Source organism: Boleophthalmus pectinirostris, unplaced genomic scaffold (genome assembly GCF_026225935.1).
Source record: "Boleophthalmus pectinirostris isolate CB_2022bp ecotype Guang Dong unplaced genomic scaffold, ASM2622593v1 HiC_scaffold_2, whole genome shotgun sequence".
NCBI lineage: Eukaryota > Metazoa > Chordata > Actinopteri > Gobiiformes > Gobiidae > Boleophthalmus > Boleophthalmus pectinirostris.
In genome coordinates this window covers 21,773,982-21,790,762 of record NW_026571152.1, presented here as the reverse complement: position 1 = coordinate 21,790,762, position 16,781 = coordinate 21,773,982, and the positions used below count along the sequence as shown (strand labels likewise).

Sequence of the window (16,781 nt, the reverse complement as noted above, 5' to 3'; positions counted from 1 at the left end):
AAGTAACAGGTTAAATCTGTGGAGAAGTCAGCCCGTTCACAATCTGAATGCTCTTTTTTCACGGTACTCAAAACAATATTGTTAGGTCAATTTCTCGAGGTATTTTTGACAGTAAAAATGAAATAGATTAAATACAATAAACATAAGCTTAATGCCATGCTTAATGCATCAGGGAAAGCATTAATATCTCCATGGAAACAAGCAGGTTGCAGACCACTCACCATAAAAGTTACATAGTGCTCCTTTAACAAGACCAGTAATCACACGTCTTACACTGACGTAAACAATGTTCTGACAGATCCATTTGCCTAACATATGCAGGACGATGGGAGGACATGCAGACTCCACACACGCACACCCACCCACACATGCACACACACACACACGCACACACACACACACACACGCACGCACACACAGAGGGTGAGTAATGGGTTAGATTTATATTGCAAGCTTCCCAAAGCACTTTATGACTCCATTATTCATTCACCCACCATGCCAACAGCTTGCCTGATCACCACCAAACAGAGAGAATTACACATAAGAATATGGGACATGGCACTGAAACCGATGTTGATGAAGTGTCTTGCACAAGGGCACAATGGCAGTATTGCTGCTCATTGGAAATACTCAAGGACACTGTGCAAAAGTTAGATGAGGTTTGAGGTAATATAATGGTCATAGCCTGAGTGAGGTTGCATGTCAGTATGCAAATAAAGGTCTGAAAAAGTTGAAAATTACAGAAAGTAGCTTCTAGGTTTAAAACATACTAATGACTTTGGTCCATACAAACAGAACACATTTCCATAAGCCAAGCACTGATTATTGTGGTAGTTTAAACATTAACTTGCCAAAGTGCAGGTGTCATCATATATTTTAATTTATTTAACTACTGTGTAAAATAGACAAGCTTTGGCCCCGTTTACTGTATTTTTGCAAGTTATTAAAGTACCTCTATCGGCCACATTTGCCCATGTCCAACCTGAAAGTAAAATTATAACCTTCACCAAAATTGTTCAACTAGGTAAAAATGTTTAGTTAATTTTAAATGTAATTATGTTAACTATGTTTTAGTCAAATAAAAAGTGTTTAAAACTAATATCCACAATGAAATCGTACAATTAAATGAGTCATAACATCTCTGGGTGAAATTCACTTGATGTAGCCTACGTATTCACATGCCAGTCTCATAAATGGGCAGATTGGTGACTTGTATTCTTCGCATGGCAGCCCACAGAAAAACCATGCAGTTATCATGTCCTCTATTCCCCTCACAACAGCCCAGAGGGTCGGAATGTTTTTGTCTCCATGGCAACGCAGCAGCCTGAACTTCCTTAGAAACGAGTCAAAAAATGACACATTTTTCAAATCGTAACTTTAACTGGTTTTCCAACTAACAAATTTGAGGATTTATTGAGGATACATACACAATTCAAGGTAAGTCTACTGAAAACTGCAATGATGAATTTATGCTGGCATTGTTAGTGAGAGAATTGTCTGACTGGTATCTGACCAGTGAGAGAGATACTTTATTGATTCTGCGGGAAATTCAAGTTTTGCTGCAGCAAACTGTTGCTGAAACATTTACACTGTGCATCTCAGACTTCTTGATTTGTCTGACCAGTGTCTGGCCAGAAAATGTAAAGTTTTTGACTCCCAAGATCTATAGCTAGCCAAAAAGACAGAAGCTACAAAACTTTTTAAATTAACATTACTAAAAAACTAAAATGTGTTGCCATAACTACCATAAATTAAAGGACCCATAATGCACTAGTTTCTGATCTAACATGTTTCAACGTTCATGTTGTTTCCTCATCACAAACACAACTGGAGTTGTATTTTGCTTCAATCACACATGTTTAACACACAAACCCTGCATATCTGGGCTGAGTTCTTTTCTCAAGCACAATATATTCTGTTACACCTTGTTTTGTCACGTGGCAATACATAAAGTGCTCCACTGTGTTTTTAAACTCCATACACGTTCTCGTGAATCATTTAGATCATTTCAGCCTTGGAATTGCCAATCTCTGTTGAACAAAAAGTAAAAGGTAGCTGTTAACTTGAAAACTACAGCTTCATGACACCACAAGGGATAACAGAGCATTTTGAGCTTTGGAGATAGAATATATATATATATATGTGTATATATATATATATATATATATATATATATATATATATATATATATATATATATATATATATATATATATATGGACATAGCTAATGCACTAGCCTCTGCGTTCCAAATAGGAGGTTAGCATGGAGACGCTTCCAGCTCCTTCTTACCCTGGCTCCCATTGATTTACATTGGAATATTGTGGCCCCTCCCTCTGTACCTGCTGCAGTAATCATTGACATTTTGCTCTTAAACTGTTCGTATTAACCCTTGCTACATGATCTTGGTGCTATTTTGTCTGTTTTTAAAAAAATAGCATAATATAGAGCCTGGCTCCAAATTTGCTCCTATAACTGCAAGCATCGCGAGCCCCATATGAGTGCAGCCAAACGCTATGGGTGACGCTGAGTCCACTTCTTTATGCAGTCTATGAAATAGACAGACTAATAACACAGGATTTCTCAAACATGTGTGACTGAAACAAAACACAAGTCCAGGTATGTTTTTAATGAGGTAACAACATTATAACATGGCTTAAACCTCAAGAGTCAATTTTGTGTAATAAAACCTTAATAAAACCTTTAAGTTTCAAGTGCCCTAAAATAAATAAGCCTACAAACTGTATCTAGATAAGTTCTTTCCTCGACTCGGCTGGATTAAATGTTAATGTAACTGAGCAGTTCATAGTGTTATTCCAGCCTCTATAGTGGCTTACGGGAGAGCTGCCTGCACAATACACAGATAAAAGGTGTGGAGACACTCTCTGACACAGACAGAAATGACTGCACCATGAGAGAGCCACAGATGTTGGCTCTGTGCATGATGGGAGTTTGAGATAGGAGAGGAGATGGCTGCTTTATCTGTCCTTATGCGGTGTAAAGGGTTAGTCAGCACCCGTCACAACTGAGATACAACTCTGAGGTGTACTTCTATCTGGGTTTCTTAGAAAGTGACGTGCTTTGAGATATTAGAAAACTGTCAGTAAGATAGTGTCTGAGCGTTATCAGATGTAACTCAGCCAAATCACCACACAAGGGCAAATATGCTGCTGACAATACAAGTAACTTAGCTTATACAAAACGTACTGTACATGACATAATATCTATGTGATCTGTTAGTCCGTTATGGTTTTAAGTATGGTTCTCTAGCAAGGACCATGCCACAACAATGGAATATGATAAAAATATTTCTTGAAGATGGATAGATGTGATGGCTGGGAGGAGAGTCTGGATGGGGCCTTTGTCTCAAGTGGTCAGCCCAGCCAATTCTGGACCTCTTCCCCCTCCTTGTAAATGATGTCTTCAGGCTGAAGGATGAACAAGAGATACGGGGTGGGAGGGACGAGGTCGAGAGCGGAGACAAACAGTGTTGTCGGGATAGACCTGTATAAATAGGGCTTCTGGGTAAATGAAGATGTGGTTGAGCTGATCTGTGGTTTGCTGGAGGTTGAGGCGTGGTCCTGCTCCTGAATCTCAGTCAATCATATTAGCTCCACTTAATAAAGAGTAAGTATGAGTATTTTTATTACTAATTATACAATACTATACTATACTACACTACTACACTAATATACTATTTTACTCCAAACTGCAGTGTGCATAAAAGACATGTTATTGAAATAAAATATCTGCAACCTATCTGCATTCATGGGATTTTAGTCACATTTTTCCTCTTATGGATGCCATTTTGAGGACTTTTCATCATTCAAAAGGTAGAATAGAGTGGGCACTTTATTTGTTATGGAAAAATCCTAAATGAAATTCACTTCGAATCGAATCACAGGAATTCCAGCAGCAGTTAATCACTGTTCTGTATCACTATAGAGCATCACCATATCTACTGTTAGGAGGGACTAGCAGAAATAATAATGCTTTGAACATTCATGGACAGCCAAAAGGTTGTCAGATTTAAAAGTGAACTATTTTTAGTTGTGGTTACAATTGGCATGAGTTTTTTTCTGATGTCACCACATCTTCTTAATGGTCAGAAACACACAGCAAAAATGATTATGCTAGTTGTCAGATTTCACTGACCATAATATCATGCCACACAAAGGCCTCTCCACAGTCTTGCCTATGTGAATCCATTGTGTTGATAACTATATAATAGTGAAGAAGAATTGTATTGTCTGCTGCAGGTGAGGATGTGGAAAAGCAAACCTCAGACTACCAGGAGAGCAGATATCCAGTGCCTGTTTGACACCTTTGCCTCAGGCCTGGTCTCTCTGTCTGTGTCTGGTCTCCTCCGGTTCCTCCATGAACAACAAATGGAGCTGTCTGCCAACGAAGAGCATGCTGAGGAACTCATAGACCTGTATGAGATCAATGAGAGCAGTGAGTGAGAGCGGACTGAAGGACAGATTTTATTTTTTAAGGATAAAGTAGTGCTGCAAGAAATAAACATGTACAATTTTTTAAGCATTTGGGGAAAGTACTACTAAAGTAAGAGTAATTGTAGAGTAATTGTCAGACTATAACCCCTGATTTATAAATATAAGTCAATGTAGTTGGAAGGACAAAACATGAAATTATGCATAAATCATATTTCAAGTAGCAGTGAAAGAAGCACTGAACTGTGTATTAACTATTGAATATCAATCGTAACAAAAACAAACAAAAAAACTTTTAAAAATCCAAATTTGAATATATCCAAAATAAATGTATGAAGTGATATTTCTGCACTTTGGGGCAGAAATGGATATATTAATATATAATATTAATACAATGTAATACTGCAGTAGTTTCACAATTGTCTGATATATAAACCATATAAATACATTTAAATACATATTTTACATTTTTGTTGGATTGACATATCGTCTGAAAAATACTGAGGCATAAAGTTTTGTCAGTGTCACAAACACCCCTAACACTGCATAGTACTTAATAAAATAATGAAAGTCACTAACCCAACTTTTCACACAGTAGAGCCTTCTGCATATCACTCGAAAATGACAACCACCTCTGTGAAACAATCATTTTAGGAACACTAATTCCTCCCAGACATAACACAGCTAAATGAATCCTTACATAAGTGTCTCAGCCCCAGTGGTGTAATAACATGAGCCCAAAGACAGTGGGAACAATGTGGCAGAAGGAGAATGCACATCAGGGTCTCACAGAACAGATGCTCCTCACACACCCACAGCTCTGCAGGTAGCCTAGTTATTCAAGTATAACTAGTAAAATATGGAACTTCTTAAAACCCTCTGCTGGGTAATTAAATGCATACATTAATATGAATAGAAAGGAAACACCAAAGATTATGTGTTTAGATTATGTGTTCTTTGTACTCAGTTTAGCCTCAGGTGGCCCAGCATTTCTTCATCGCACAAGGCTGCTCGAAATAGAACTGTAAAGATTTGTGTTCTGTCTTTGTCTGTTAACATCTTTTATGCTCTCAAACTACAGTCTCACCTGGTCTCAAGATCAAGTCCAGATCAAACTGTATTCACTTTCATTCCACCCTAAGACAATATGGTGTATTAACTTTTTGGTTTGCCAACTTATGGTCTCCATGGAGATGTTGTTGAATAGCCTTTAATGTTTCATAGCATCTTTTTCCATGGAGACAAGCAGGGAATGCCATCAGGCCAAATTACAGGTTAGATCTGTGGAGAGGTGAGTCACAGTAAGAATGCATGTTTTAGAGGTATTTATGAGCAATACAATGTTAATTAGAAAAGTTTAATGCCATAGTGTGGAACATTCAAAGTAAAGCAACAACATGCACACTAGCAGGTTGTGGACCCACTACCTTAATATCTAGTATGATGCTAGTTTTAAAAGTGCAATATTTATTCAATTACAGGCATCTGTATTCCCCAAAAATACGTGGTTTGATGGCGTCATCCGCTTGTCTTTATGGAAATGACTCAGTTTAATGTCATTCTAACATTTCAGGTAAAACAAAAAACATGTCAGTGGAGAATGGAAAGTTTCAGACAGTCCACCTAAAAATGTCTCTAGTGCTCCTACAGTACAGTATAACAGTACTAGTTGTTGTATTTGAATCACCAATATTGTTTCTCATTATTGTATTGTTTCTCCAGTCAACAGAAGCATGTCATTTGAGGGCTTCCTGCGGTTCATGGAGTCCAAACACTGCAGTATCTTTGACCAGGCCCACACTCAGGTGTACCAGGACATGAACCAGCCACTCACCAGCTACTTCATCTCCACCTCCCACAACACCTACCTGACTGGGGACCAGCTCGTTGGACAAAGTGACCTGAGCGCCTATGTCATGTATGTCTCCAAGAATTTACATATTACTTTACAGGGCCTACATTACACAAAATTGATTTTTATGAGGTTTAAGCCATGAAAGTCTGTCTCGATTTGTGTTTAGTTTTGCACATATTTGAGTAATCCTTTATTATAAGTCTGTCTAAATCTCCAAATCTCAAAATGCTCTGTTCCACCTTATGATGTCATGAAGCGGTAGTTTTCAAGTTAAAAGCTACCGTTTACCTTTTGTTCTGTAAAGACTGGCAATTCCAGGGCTGAAATCATCCAAATGTAAAGTAGTGAAGGTGTATGGAGTTTAAAAACACAGCAAAGCACTTCCTGTATTACCACATGACATCACAGCGTGGAGTGTGCTATCTGCCTAAGTGTGCAGGATTATTGTGTTAAACATGTGTGAATGAAACAAAACTCCAGGTATGTTTTTGCTTACGATACAATATTACAACATAAAAAAACCTCTTATATTCAGACCTATTAACTTGACAGCTGTGTAAGTAAAATGACTCTCAACACTTAAGTAATCCCAATAGAACAGATTTTAAGTACTCCTGACATAAAGTACCTGCTCCATTCCCTTTAGTGCCACATCTCCACTAGTGTCCATCATCCCCTCTCCTCTGGACTCTCTCTGGCTCTCTGTGTATCACTCGTGAAGCAGACAGGGAAATGACTGTGGCTCTTCTGTGGGACAATGGGAGCGATTACAAAAGGGGCTGATGACTGCAGAAGAGCTGTATTTACGCTGTGAATGGTGCAGAGTGCTGAGCCCCTCCGGTCAGCCTCAAAGCCACTGGACTGGGAGCTCTGCTGAAATCATGAAAGAGCAGTTAGAGAAGAGGCATTGCTTATATATACTGGGAAAGGAAGTCAATACATGCAACAATACATAATTTAGTGAGCTTCCATCTATAAATAAATGTATGTAAAGTGCGTATGGGTCGAGACAACTGCTGCAACTCCATTTTGAGCTAGTGGAGAATACTAGATGATTTATGCACCGAAACATTACAAAGTTCTTCTTACAAAGAAATAGACTAGTGTTGTGATGCCAGCAAATCACTTCACACATCCTTCACGTAATACTACTACTACTACTACTACTACTACTACTACTACTAATAATAATAATAATCCCTCTGTTCAGGGATTGACTTGCACCTTCTAACTCAGTTTGAGTAGTGGTGGTAAAAAACCCAAATTGTGAAGTTCTCACGGTAAAATAGAACAGAATAATAAAAAAGCAAGATACTAGAGGAAAAGATGATGCAATAATAAAGAGGGCATAAAATGTACATTTGAAGCACAGTTTGATGAAATATTAATGTTACTGAAGCTGAAGCTGTCAGATGCACATTTGTCTTCATTCACAAGGGTTTATGTTGGGTCCTTATTCTACGAAAATCAAGTAGTACAGATGGAGAATTAAAATCCAAATTACCTGTATGCAAACATTGTGATGTCATCTGCATAAGCTTTATTCAGCAGGACGTCGGAAAGTTAATAAAAATAGGCATGAGAATCACATTTGGCTCCAGAACCTAGTTTGGAAACCCTTACTTGGAAGTTCCATTAGCCATAGAAGAAATATGTTAGATTAGATAGCTGTTTTCCTTCTTATATTTGTACTAAATGATACAGTCATACTTGAGTTGAGTTGTCCAGTAGTAAACAACACATTCAGTTTGTACTGTAATTATGTACATATAAAATAAGGCAGATACAATGTGAATGTGAAGTGTATGAAGCATTAAGTGTACATGTGACTGCAGTTTGCAATCAAATATTCATGTTAGTATGTAGCTTTCATTCTGTTTTGTACTTTGATTTACAACAGTGCAGTACATGCATGTAATAGCCATGTTCTTGTAGTAATGGTAGGAAAGGAAGTCAATTTACAAAATTATAAAACTGTCATTATTTTGCTTCTGTTTCAAGTTTAGTCCTTTCGTTCTGAATTCCTCTCGTGGTGAGGGCGTTTAATGCTATGGTATACTTGTGTGTACAGCGCTCTGAGAAAAGGCTGCCGCTGCCTGGAGATCGACTGTTGGGACGGGCCCAAGCTGGAGCCCGTCGTGTACCACGGCTACACCCTGACCAACAAGATCCTGTTCAAGGATGTCATCAGCACCATCGAACAGCATGCCTTTGAGGTAACACCACTGAGTTCTGTAATGCTGCAGGCTCTCAGTCAGAGCTCTAGCATCTACTCTGTAGGCAATAAGAGTCCCCATTGAGAAGGATCTGCTCTCATTAAACATCTCCACAAGCACAGACATTTTACATGACATGTTCTTTGATGTTAGGAGTCTAGAGGATAGTGTAACTGATTCATGTATTTAAGTATAGTTTTTGGTTACATATTCAGAAGTTTCAACATTTGGAAGACATTCAAAAGATAAAATATTTAGTTTTAAATTGTTAATTGCTATGGCAACTGTCCTAATGTTTCATAATTATGGAACACATGGAAAAATGTGAAGATCCTAGATGAATCTGTCACTGATAATGTTCTACACTTTGATTACCTGTGCAGTGCATTTGAAATGGAATGTACTTTTAGTTAAAGGCGCAGTGTAGAACTTTTCTGATGGAGGGTCTGCAACCTGACTGGCTTCATGTAGATGTTGTTACTTGGCCTAGAATATACCACAGAATGGCATTAAACATATCTTTCCCAATGGAGACAAGCAAGTGATGTCACCATACCAAGTTACAGGCAGATCTGAGGAGAGGAGATCCCAGTATTTGTGGCATCAGCATTGATTGTGTAATAGTGGTAGTTGTGTAATTGATGTTACAGTTTTATTTTAAGAATCCAACTCAGCTACTAGGAACATGTTACAACATGAAATTTTTATTTGCTATTCACCCTGCGTTCTTCATGGATCATTTCAACACATTACTGAATATAATTTTAACTTCCACATATTTCCACTAGGTGTCTGCTTATCCTGTCATCCTCTCGCTGGAGAACCACTGTTCCAGGAGGCAGCAGGAGGTCATGGCCAGCTATCTGGTGTCCATTCTGGGGGACAAACTGTTAAATTCTCCCCTGAACCACGCCACCACGGGAGAACTCCCAAGTCCAGATGTAAGTCACAAGGCTGGAGTAGAGTTATCTAAAATGCATTTGTAGTTCATACTTGATCCATAGGCACAGAAAGGAGGCACTGGAGCTTGTGAGGCTCATATAGGCAGAGAATTGGACTCACTATGGGCCTAATTAGTCTTATTCAGAGGCGCCCTGCTCCCCCCTGCTCCTCTCTCCCCCCAGGACGAACAACAGTAGATGGACATCAGTATTCACACACTCTCCTACTTCCACTAAATGTAATTGATGGGGTTGGATTTGAACAGTGAATGTCAGTCTGAAACACCCCAGGCACTAGGCAAATTGTTCATTTCGATTAGGCTCTCTGAGGTTTGATTACTTCACTAATATGACAAAATAACTGCTGTGTAAGATGGCGCAGGATCACTCTATCTGTCAATAGACATTAACAGTAGATTAGGGACGAATGTAGTTTTTGACCCCAATGACGAAGAGGCTTCGATTTCTTTCAGGACTAGTTTTGGGGAATATTAACTGATTCATGTATTGGTTATGATGTTGATGCCCTCCTAAAAGTCATTTTTTCAGATTTTACCGAGAAAAAAGATGTACCAACTGAAAACTGCACAATATGTGATAATGTTTTCATACAAAAAGATAAGATTAATAGATATGAAATTATATACTTATGTTAGTCAATTGTGTAACACAGAGCCACAAAATCACTTCAAAATGAGGCCATTGTCTGATGGTCTTTTGACACATTTTAAACAGGACTTAGGCCATGTTTTCTATGGCACATGTGGCACAATATGACTTAGGCAATTATTTTATTTTAGGAAGGTGTTGATAGTGGTGGCAAATGTGGCCATTTTGGTAAATGGTCTTACTCATGCTCTTGACATAGTCCAATCGATTATTTGCAAATATCTCATGATCCGTTCAACTAAGGAGGTTGAAATATCTATCAGAGGTGCATGGCCTCACAGAGCTCTGTTTAGAAAAACACATTTCATGGTCCATTATTTTAGGAGAGCATTGATTTGCTACTTGATACCAAATTCAATTTGAAGTATCAATACCTTCGATACATACCACCTGTTCCAAATAAGAAATGAATCTTCACTCAAGAACCAGTGCACTTCTACTGAACACAGTTTTGCCAAGTATGATCTATTTTAAAACCAAAATAAATCAGCATTTAACATTATAAAGTGAGGACAGACAGGTACAGACTTCACACCAAACGCTTCCTCTTGACTCTAAAACTTCCCATATTCTTCCTAAACTCATGTATCACATTCATAGAGCTCCATGCCTCAGCAGTGTCCTAATTGGATAAACAACAGAAGCTAAATTAGATGCCAAAAACACTTTCTGCTGTTGCACCATAGGCTGTCTGTGCAGGGGTTCACTAATGCGTCACCGATGCAGAGCGCAGGGCAGGCTAATTTTTCACTGTTATTGTCAGATTAGATATGAGCCCTAGTTCATTAACAACTCATAACGGGGGACTATTTTTTACTGTCTCCTCAGAAATCTCATAATATCATAAATTACATCAACATGAGCACAGCCTCCGCTCCAGTTTGCTGGTCTGTATCATTTTGTGGAGAGAAAGGCACACAGATGTATAATTTACATGGGGCATAGGCTACTAAAGGCCAGTAAATGTGGGCAGAGCAGTAATTATTTTATGCATACTTGGCCCCTGTGTACAGTCAAGTGCAACATTCGAGGTAACTTCCTGTCTTGTGGTTCACCAAAGCATCGCCACCTGCACTCAAGACTGGAATATGTGAACTCAAGCTGTGGGTAATGTAAACAATGTGTGTACAATTTGTAGGATGTGAAATATAATACACAGACATGGATTTGTTTGCTAGTAAGTGGATTGGTGACTGGTGGAAGAGCTGCCACCTGCTGGTTTCCATGGAGATGATGCCTGAAATGTTCCACAGTATGGATGGCATTAACGTATCTCGCATTAATTTAATTACAGATGGTTTTATTGCTCAAAAACAGATTAAGCATGGAGAAGTTTAACAAGTTTAATGCCTTACTGTGCCAACATTCTTGGAAAAGCAATAACTAGCTAAATAATTTGACTTTAAATTTACTACCTAAATGGATAAAAACAGAGGAACTACTTATAACGTTTTGCCGAATATGTACTGATACTACTTAACCCATTTGCAATGCCAGGACCTGAAGTATAAGATCCTCATTAAGAATAAGAAGATGAAGTTTAACAGGAGTGAGGGAGCCACAGAGACAAACATAGACGACAGTGCAGAGGAAGAGGAGGAAGAGGAGGAGGAGGATGATCTAGATTCAGACTATGAAGAAGAGGAAGGCAAAAAGTTCAAGAACAAAGTCATGTTCTGGTCCCCGAGACCAGCCCAGAAAGAGCACAAGAAGAAAGTAAGTCAGACTTTCAGAGCAGAGTGGTGAAAGAAACCCCTGACTTTGATGGACTTCAGATAAAGTGATATGGTGTAGAGGGTTTAGAACAGGTTTTGTTTGTGTTGCATTGACTGCATTGAATGCAGAAGTTCTCAAACTTTTCATTCATATTACCAATACTATTTCAGATAATATGACTTTCCGGGTACCACCAGATGTAAACAGGCTACAGAAACCAGACTACAGTACTACACTACTATTAAACACAAACATAGATTGAGCTCATGTTCATATTTCAGGTTCATAGGATATTAACCATAATAAACAATGCCATGATGTAAATTGAATTATTCTAGTAGAATGTTTGTGTGGACCTGTATTAAACACTCAGTGAAACCAATGCCTTCAGTTTTAGGATTGATAATAGTGAAGGTTGTTGAAAATGGCCAAAAATGGCCATTTTCAAGCTTTAATTACATGTTACTTGATTATTAAATTAGATTAGTGTAATATTTATTGTGCCTTTTGTTTGGATGGGTAGAAGAAGGTAGTGGCTGAGGCTCTGTCAGATCTGGTCATCTACACCACATCAGTAAAGTTCATCAGCTTCAGTCACTCCAGAGACAACCAGAACAGCTACGAAAACACCTCCCTTCCTGAGAAGAAGGCCAGCAAGCTCGTCAAGTCCGCAGGTAACACAGTGACTCAGGCAGCCAGTGCAGAGGGAGGAGATAGTGAGGGGGAACAGGTAATGGAGGATGTAGTCAGATGATTAGATATATAGTCATTATGTAGTAAGATCAGCTAATTAAACAAATGGCTTTATTAATAACCAGTGTCATGGTAAAAACGTAACATGACTTTTCTAGTGAAGGGATCATTTTCTGCTGGTCTCCATTTTTATTGCTTTAGCTTTTTATTGCTTTTATTTGCTATAGTTGCTTTGATTGGTTAAAAAAAAAGACCATCACCAAGTGTATAATAACATCTGCATGAAGACAAGCAAGTGGCAGACCTCCCATGAGAAAAAGTTACATTATACACCTTTAATAGTGCAAAAAAAGACTACAACCATGTATAACCTGACAACATAGTTACTGCAGTAACCAATAAGCAAATATTGTTGCTTACTGGTTACTGTTATTGTTAAAGCTTGCAACATATTGTGCAGTCCCAGTTGAGATAGCTGCATCTAGCTTGAACGCTATGGTGAATCAATTTGGAAAACACCACTCAGGGAAGATGTTAGTTGGGTTGTCACTAGAGGAAGTATTTTAGTCTAATTAGAAAGAAATGCAAATATATTAAGAGTCTACTTAGAGAATATATAACTGTAGCTGGGGGCTGTTTTGTGAATCAGACTGTTGGTTTCAGCAGGTTGTTGAATGTGTTGGAGGTGTCACTGACCTTTAGGTGTTGCTGCTCATTTTCAGGTGCAGACTTTGTTAGTCACAATCAGAGGTTCCTGAGCAGGATCTACCCCGCGGGCTCACGCACAACCTCCTCCAACTATAACCCACAGAAGTTCTGGAATGTCGGTGCTCAGCTTGGTACGATTAAGGACACTGTGAAATAGGTTTCATTATAATTATGCAACTTTTCTGGTGCACGTGCATGTTTCCATGGAGATCCTATTGCTTTTCCACAATATAGCTTTAAATATATCTAACTTATTTTATTTATTCAAATACAAGTGTTTTAATTGCTAAGAAAATCCCTTGAAAAACTTACTGTGAGCAGGGTCATCTCACTAGAGATCTGATCTGTAACTTGTTCTGGTGAAACAAAGCAAAGCAATAACATCTCCATGGAGAAAAACAGGTGGTAGCCCCTCCACCAGAAAACTTACATAGTGCCTCATTAAATTAACGTGAAAGTAGTCAAAATACAGCAGAAACATGTAACAATGTTCACTAACACAAATAAAAGGCAATTTAACAACTTCACTCCCACCCAATTTATACTGGCTATCTGAATTAAGGGGCTTGCCCAAGGGTACAACAACTGGTTATGACTAAACTTTCTTGTTAGTTTATTAGTGGTAAACTTATATTACAGATGGGCACATCAGTGTTAATGATGATTTAAATGGATGTAGTGATGTTTTAACTGTGGCTACACCCTGGTCTTTGACATGTCTGACACTGCTGTTTTTGCACCTCTTCTTCACACCGGGCTCTGAGTCACGCCTGCTGCAAAGCACAGGGTGACACTGTGCCTAAGTGTTAGCTATTCACTTTTAAATATATTATCCAGCTCTGATGAAACTTGTCCCACAGAGCCACCACTATTATCATATTCATTTTGACATACTGTTTATAATGGTATATGTATATTTTTTCAGTGGCCCTTAATTTCCAGTCGATGGACCTCGCCATGGACCTCAGTGATGGCCGTTTCCAGGATAATGGAGGCTGTGGGTACATCCTGAAACCAAACGTGCTCATGTCTACAAAAAGCTTTGATCCAGGATGGGGTCACCACAGCACCACAGCCAGAAATGTGATGATAAAGGTACACAGCTAACTTTTTTTTGTATTAATATAACAGGTTTAGATAATATAAACAATTAGTTTTATAATTATATATTTGCCCTTCAAACTGCAGGTTTTTCTATGGCTTCCCTCCAGGGTTCCTTGTTGGTCCTGTGAACCAACAATGATGTAAAACTCCATAATAATGACTTCATTTAATTAGATGCTCTACCCCAGAAAGAGGACACAGTGCTAATGCAATTATACTCATGGTCTAATTAATCAATTAGCTCCACTCTATTTAGCATCAGCCTAGGTGCATTTGTGGCAGATTTCTACACAGCATGTTGGCACTATGCCAGATCTTTATTCTAATAAGTTTAGAGACATAATATTCTAATAATTTCTTAATTCTTTAAATAGCTGCTTGTTGATGTTGAACTAAATAAGAAATTTAAGGGTAATCACTGAAGGGCACGCTAAAGAAACTCATAATAGCACAACCTCGCTCCCACATCTAACACTGTTATTTGAACAGCATGCCTTCCAATGTCTATAGTTATAATAAACCATTTCACTTAAAGAAATATATAAAATGTATAGTAGTTGTAGAAAATCAAATATTAAAAAATAGCACTTTTTACACACTATAAGTTTTCAGATGCTGTAGGCAATATGTATTAAATATAAATGCGATGTTCTGGGTTTTTGTACCCAGAGAGATAAAAAAAATGTATGTGCATCATCACGCTGTATTGTTTTATAACTTCAGGGGATTCTGTGCCGTCTTGTGACTCAGAGACAGGGCCAGCATTTGGTGCTTTTAAATAGTAAATCCTAAATTATGCATTTTGAACAATGTTTTTTTTTTTCTTCTAATCTTTCACCATAAAATAGAGTTCCATCACAAAATGTAGAATGTAGAATATAATAATATAATTATCCTTTAAGTACTGCTGGAGGTCGGTAGTACTCATTCTTACATTTACTCAATTACAGGTTACTTTAGTACTTTTTAAAATAAATTGTACTTTTCTAGCAGCGTATCTTACTCTTACTAGAGAAATATTTTTATTGAAGTAACAATACTCATCCCATTGTCCTCAAATTATAAACCAGGTGTTATGTCCCAACAGTTACTCTTTAAGTTACTGTTACTTGAGTATTGGTTTTCCCAAATACTTTTTTAATTCTTGGACCACTAACTCAGTAAAAGTCTGGACTTTAATAACTACAGCCCTAATTTAAGTTGTTTACCTTTCTCTCATCTTCTCTGCTCTCTCTGCTAAGCCCCATTATTTTTGGTTGTCCTTGTGCATTCATCAGGTGATCAGTGGGTCTAACTTACCTGTGACTGGTGGGAAGCCGATGGATCCCTTTGTTCAAGTGGAGATCCATGGAGCAACCTGTGATATCCGCAAGGAGAAAACACAAACCATCAAAAACAATTGTAAGTAGTGCATCATCATCATCATCATCATCATCATCATCATCAGTTGGTTTGATCTTTATGATCAATAACAAAAGAAAAAAAGAAAAAAGACCCAGCTTCTTCCACCAAAGTCTGGACTCCAAATCAAGACTGAATCTCGATCTTGATAAAAATTGTATTTATTACCCAGCAGTAAGTCACATTTCATTTCTATAATTTCTGTAGATTTCCAACATATTTAGCCCAGAAGTATTTGTTTCTTGTTTCTTGTTTGGGTAAAACACCAGTGTGGTTCAGCATACCTAGATAGAAAATAATTCTGTTGGGGTCAATGATGAAAAATTTGGACTGTTGCCATAGCAATTAAAACAAAAGTATATCTTTTGAATGTGCAAACATCCTCAAAATGTTGCATATATTGTTTCAAAAGTGCTGTATAAAAACAATAACATGAGAAAGTATAAAAGCATCCCACATAATGAAGTGAATGGTGATTCTTGTGTGGTTTTATGACCCTTTAGCCTTGAGTCCGTACTGGGGGACAGTCATGACCTTTAATATCACCATACCGGAGCTGAGCCTGGTACGCTTCTGTGTGCGGGACCGGACCGGCTTCTTCAGCAGTGAGTTTGTGGGCCAGTACACCCTGCCCTTCCTCAGCATGAAGAAAGGTGAGCCTGTGGGGTAAAACCAAGGTTAAAGCAGGTTTCACTTACAGCAAGGGACATTTTGTGAGTCTTACTGTATTACATGCATGTGGCGTGTCAGCAGTATTGATGAGCAGACTTGTATGAGACACAATAATGACTCATGACTTCTTTTTCTGGCCCAATAGGTTACCGCTGGGTGCCCCTCCGAGCCCGGGATGGGAGCAGCTTGGATCCAGCCTCTCTTTTTGTTTTTGTATGGTATACATAAAATTCCCTCTCACTCACGAAAACCTAGCAAAGTGTGCCTAAAGTAGCAACATCAAAACAGAAACAAACCATGTCATAGTTTTTATTTGTTTTGTTTTTTAATGACAGAAAATGCATTTTAAAACTAT

At 38.2% G+C, this 16,781-nt stretch overlaps 1 protein-coding gene across 2 annotated transcripts in view; it reads left to right on the top strand.

The window, feature by feature from the left end:
- LOC110169443 (1-phosphatidylinositol 4,5-bisphosphate phosphodiesterase zeta-1) overlaps nucleotides 1-16,754 on the top strand; it is a 44,346-nt gene extending 27,592 nt beyond the window's left edge. The window contains exons 3-13 of one of the 2 annotated variants that reach the window (XM_055155673.1): nucleotides 4,260-4,455; nucleotides 6,174-6,369; nucleotides 8,378-8,522; nucleotides 9,311-9,463; nucleotides 11,630-11,848; nucleotides 12,372-12,522; nucleotides 13,264-13,380; nucleotides 14,175-14,344; nucleotides 15,631-15,754; nucleotides 16,258-16,407; nucleotides 16,572-16,754. In XM_055155673.1, the coding sequence (XP_055011648.1) occupies nucleotides 4,260-4,455; nucleotides 6,174-6,369; nucleotides 8,378-8,522; nucleotides 9,311-9,463; nucleotides 11,630-11,848; nucleotides 12,372-12,522; nucleotides 13,264-13,380; nucleotides 14,175-14,344; nucleotides 15,631-15,754; nucleotides 16,258-16,407; nucleotides 16,572-16,654 (1,704 nt within the window). In that variant the 3' untranslated portion in view covers nucleotides 16,655-16,754. The remainder of the gene's footprint in view (nucleotides 1-4,259; nucleotides 4,456-6,173; nucleotides 6,370-8,377; nucleotides 8,523-9,310; nucleotides 9,464-11,629; nucleotides 11,849-12,371; nucleotides 12,523-13,263; nucleotides 13,381-14,174; nucleotides 14,345-15,630; nucleotides 15,755-16,257; nucleotides 16,408-16,571) is intronic. The other variant, XM_055155675.1, reaches the window with a different exon arrangement.
- Nucleotides 16,755-16,781: the final 27 nt, after the last annotated feature.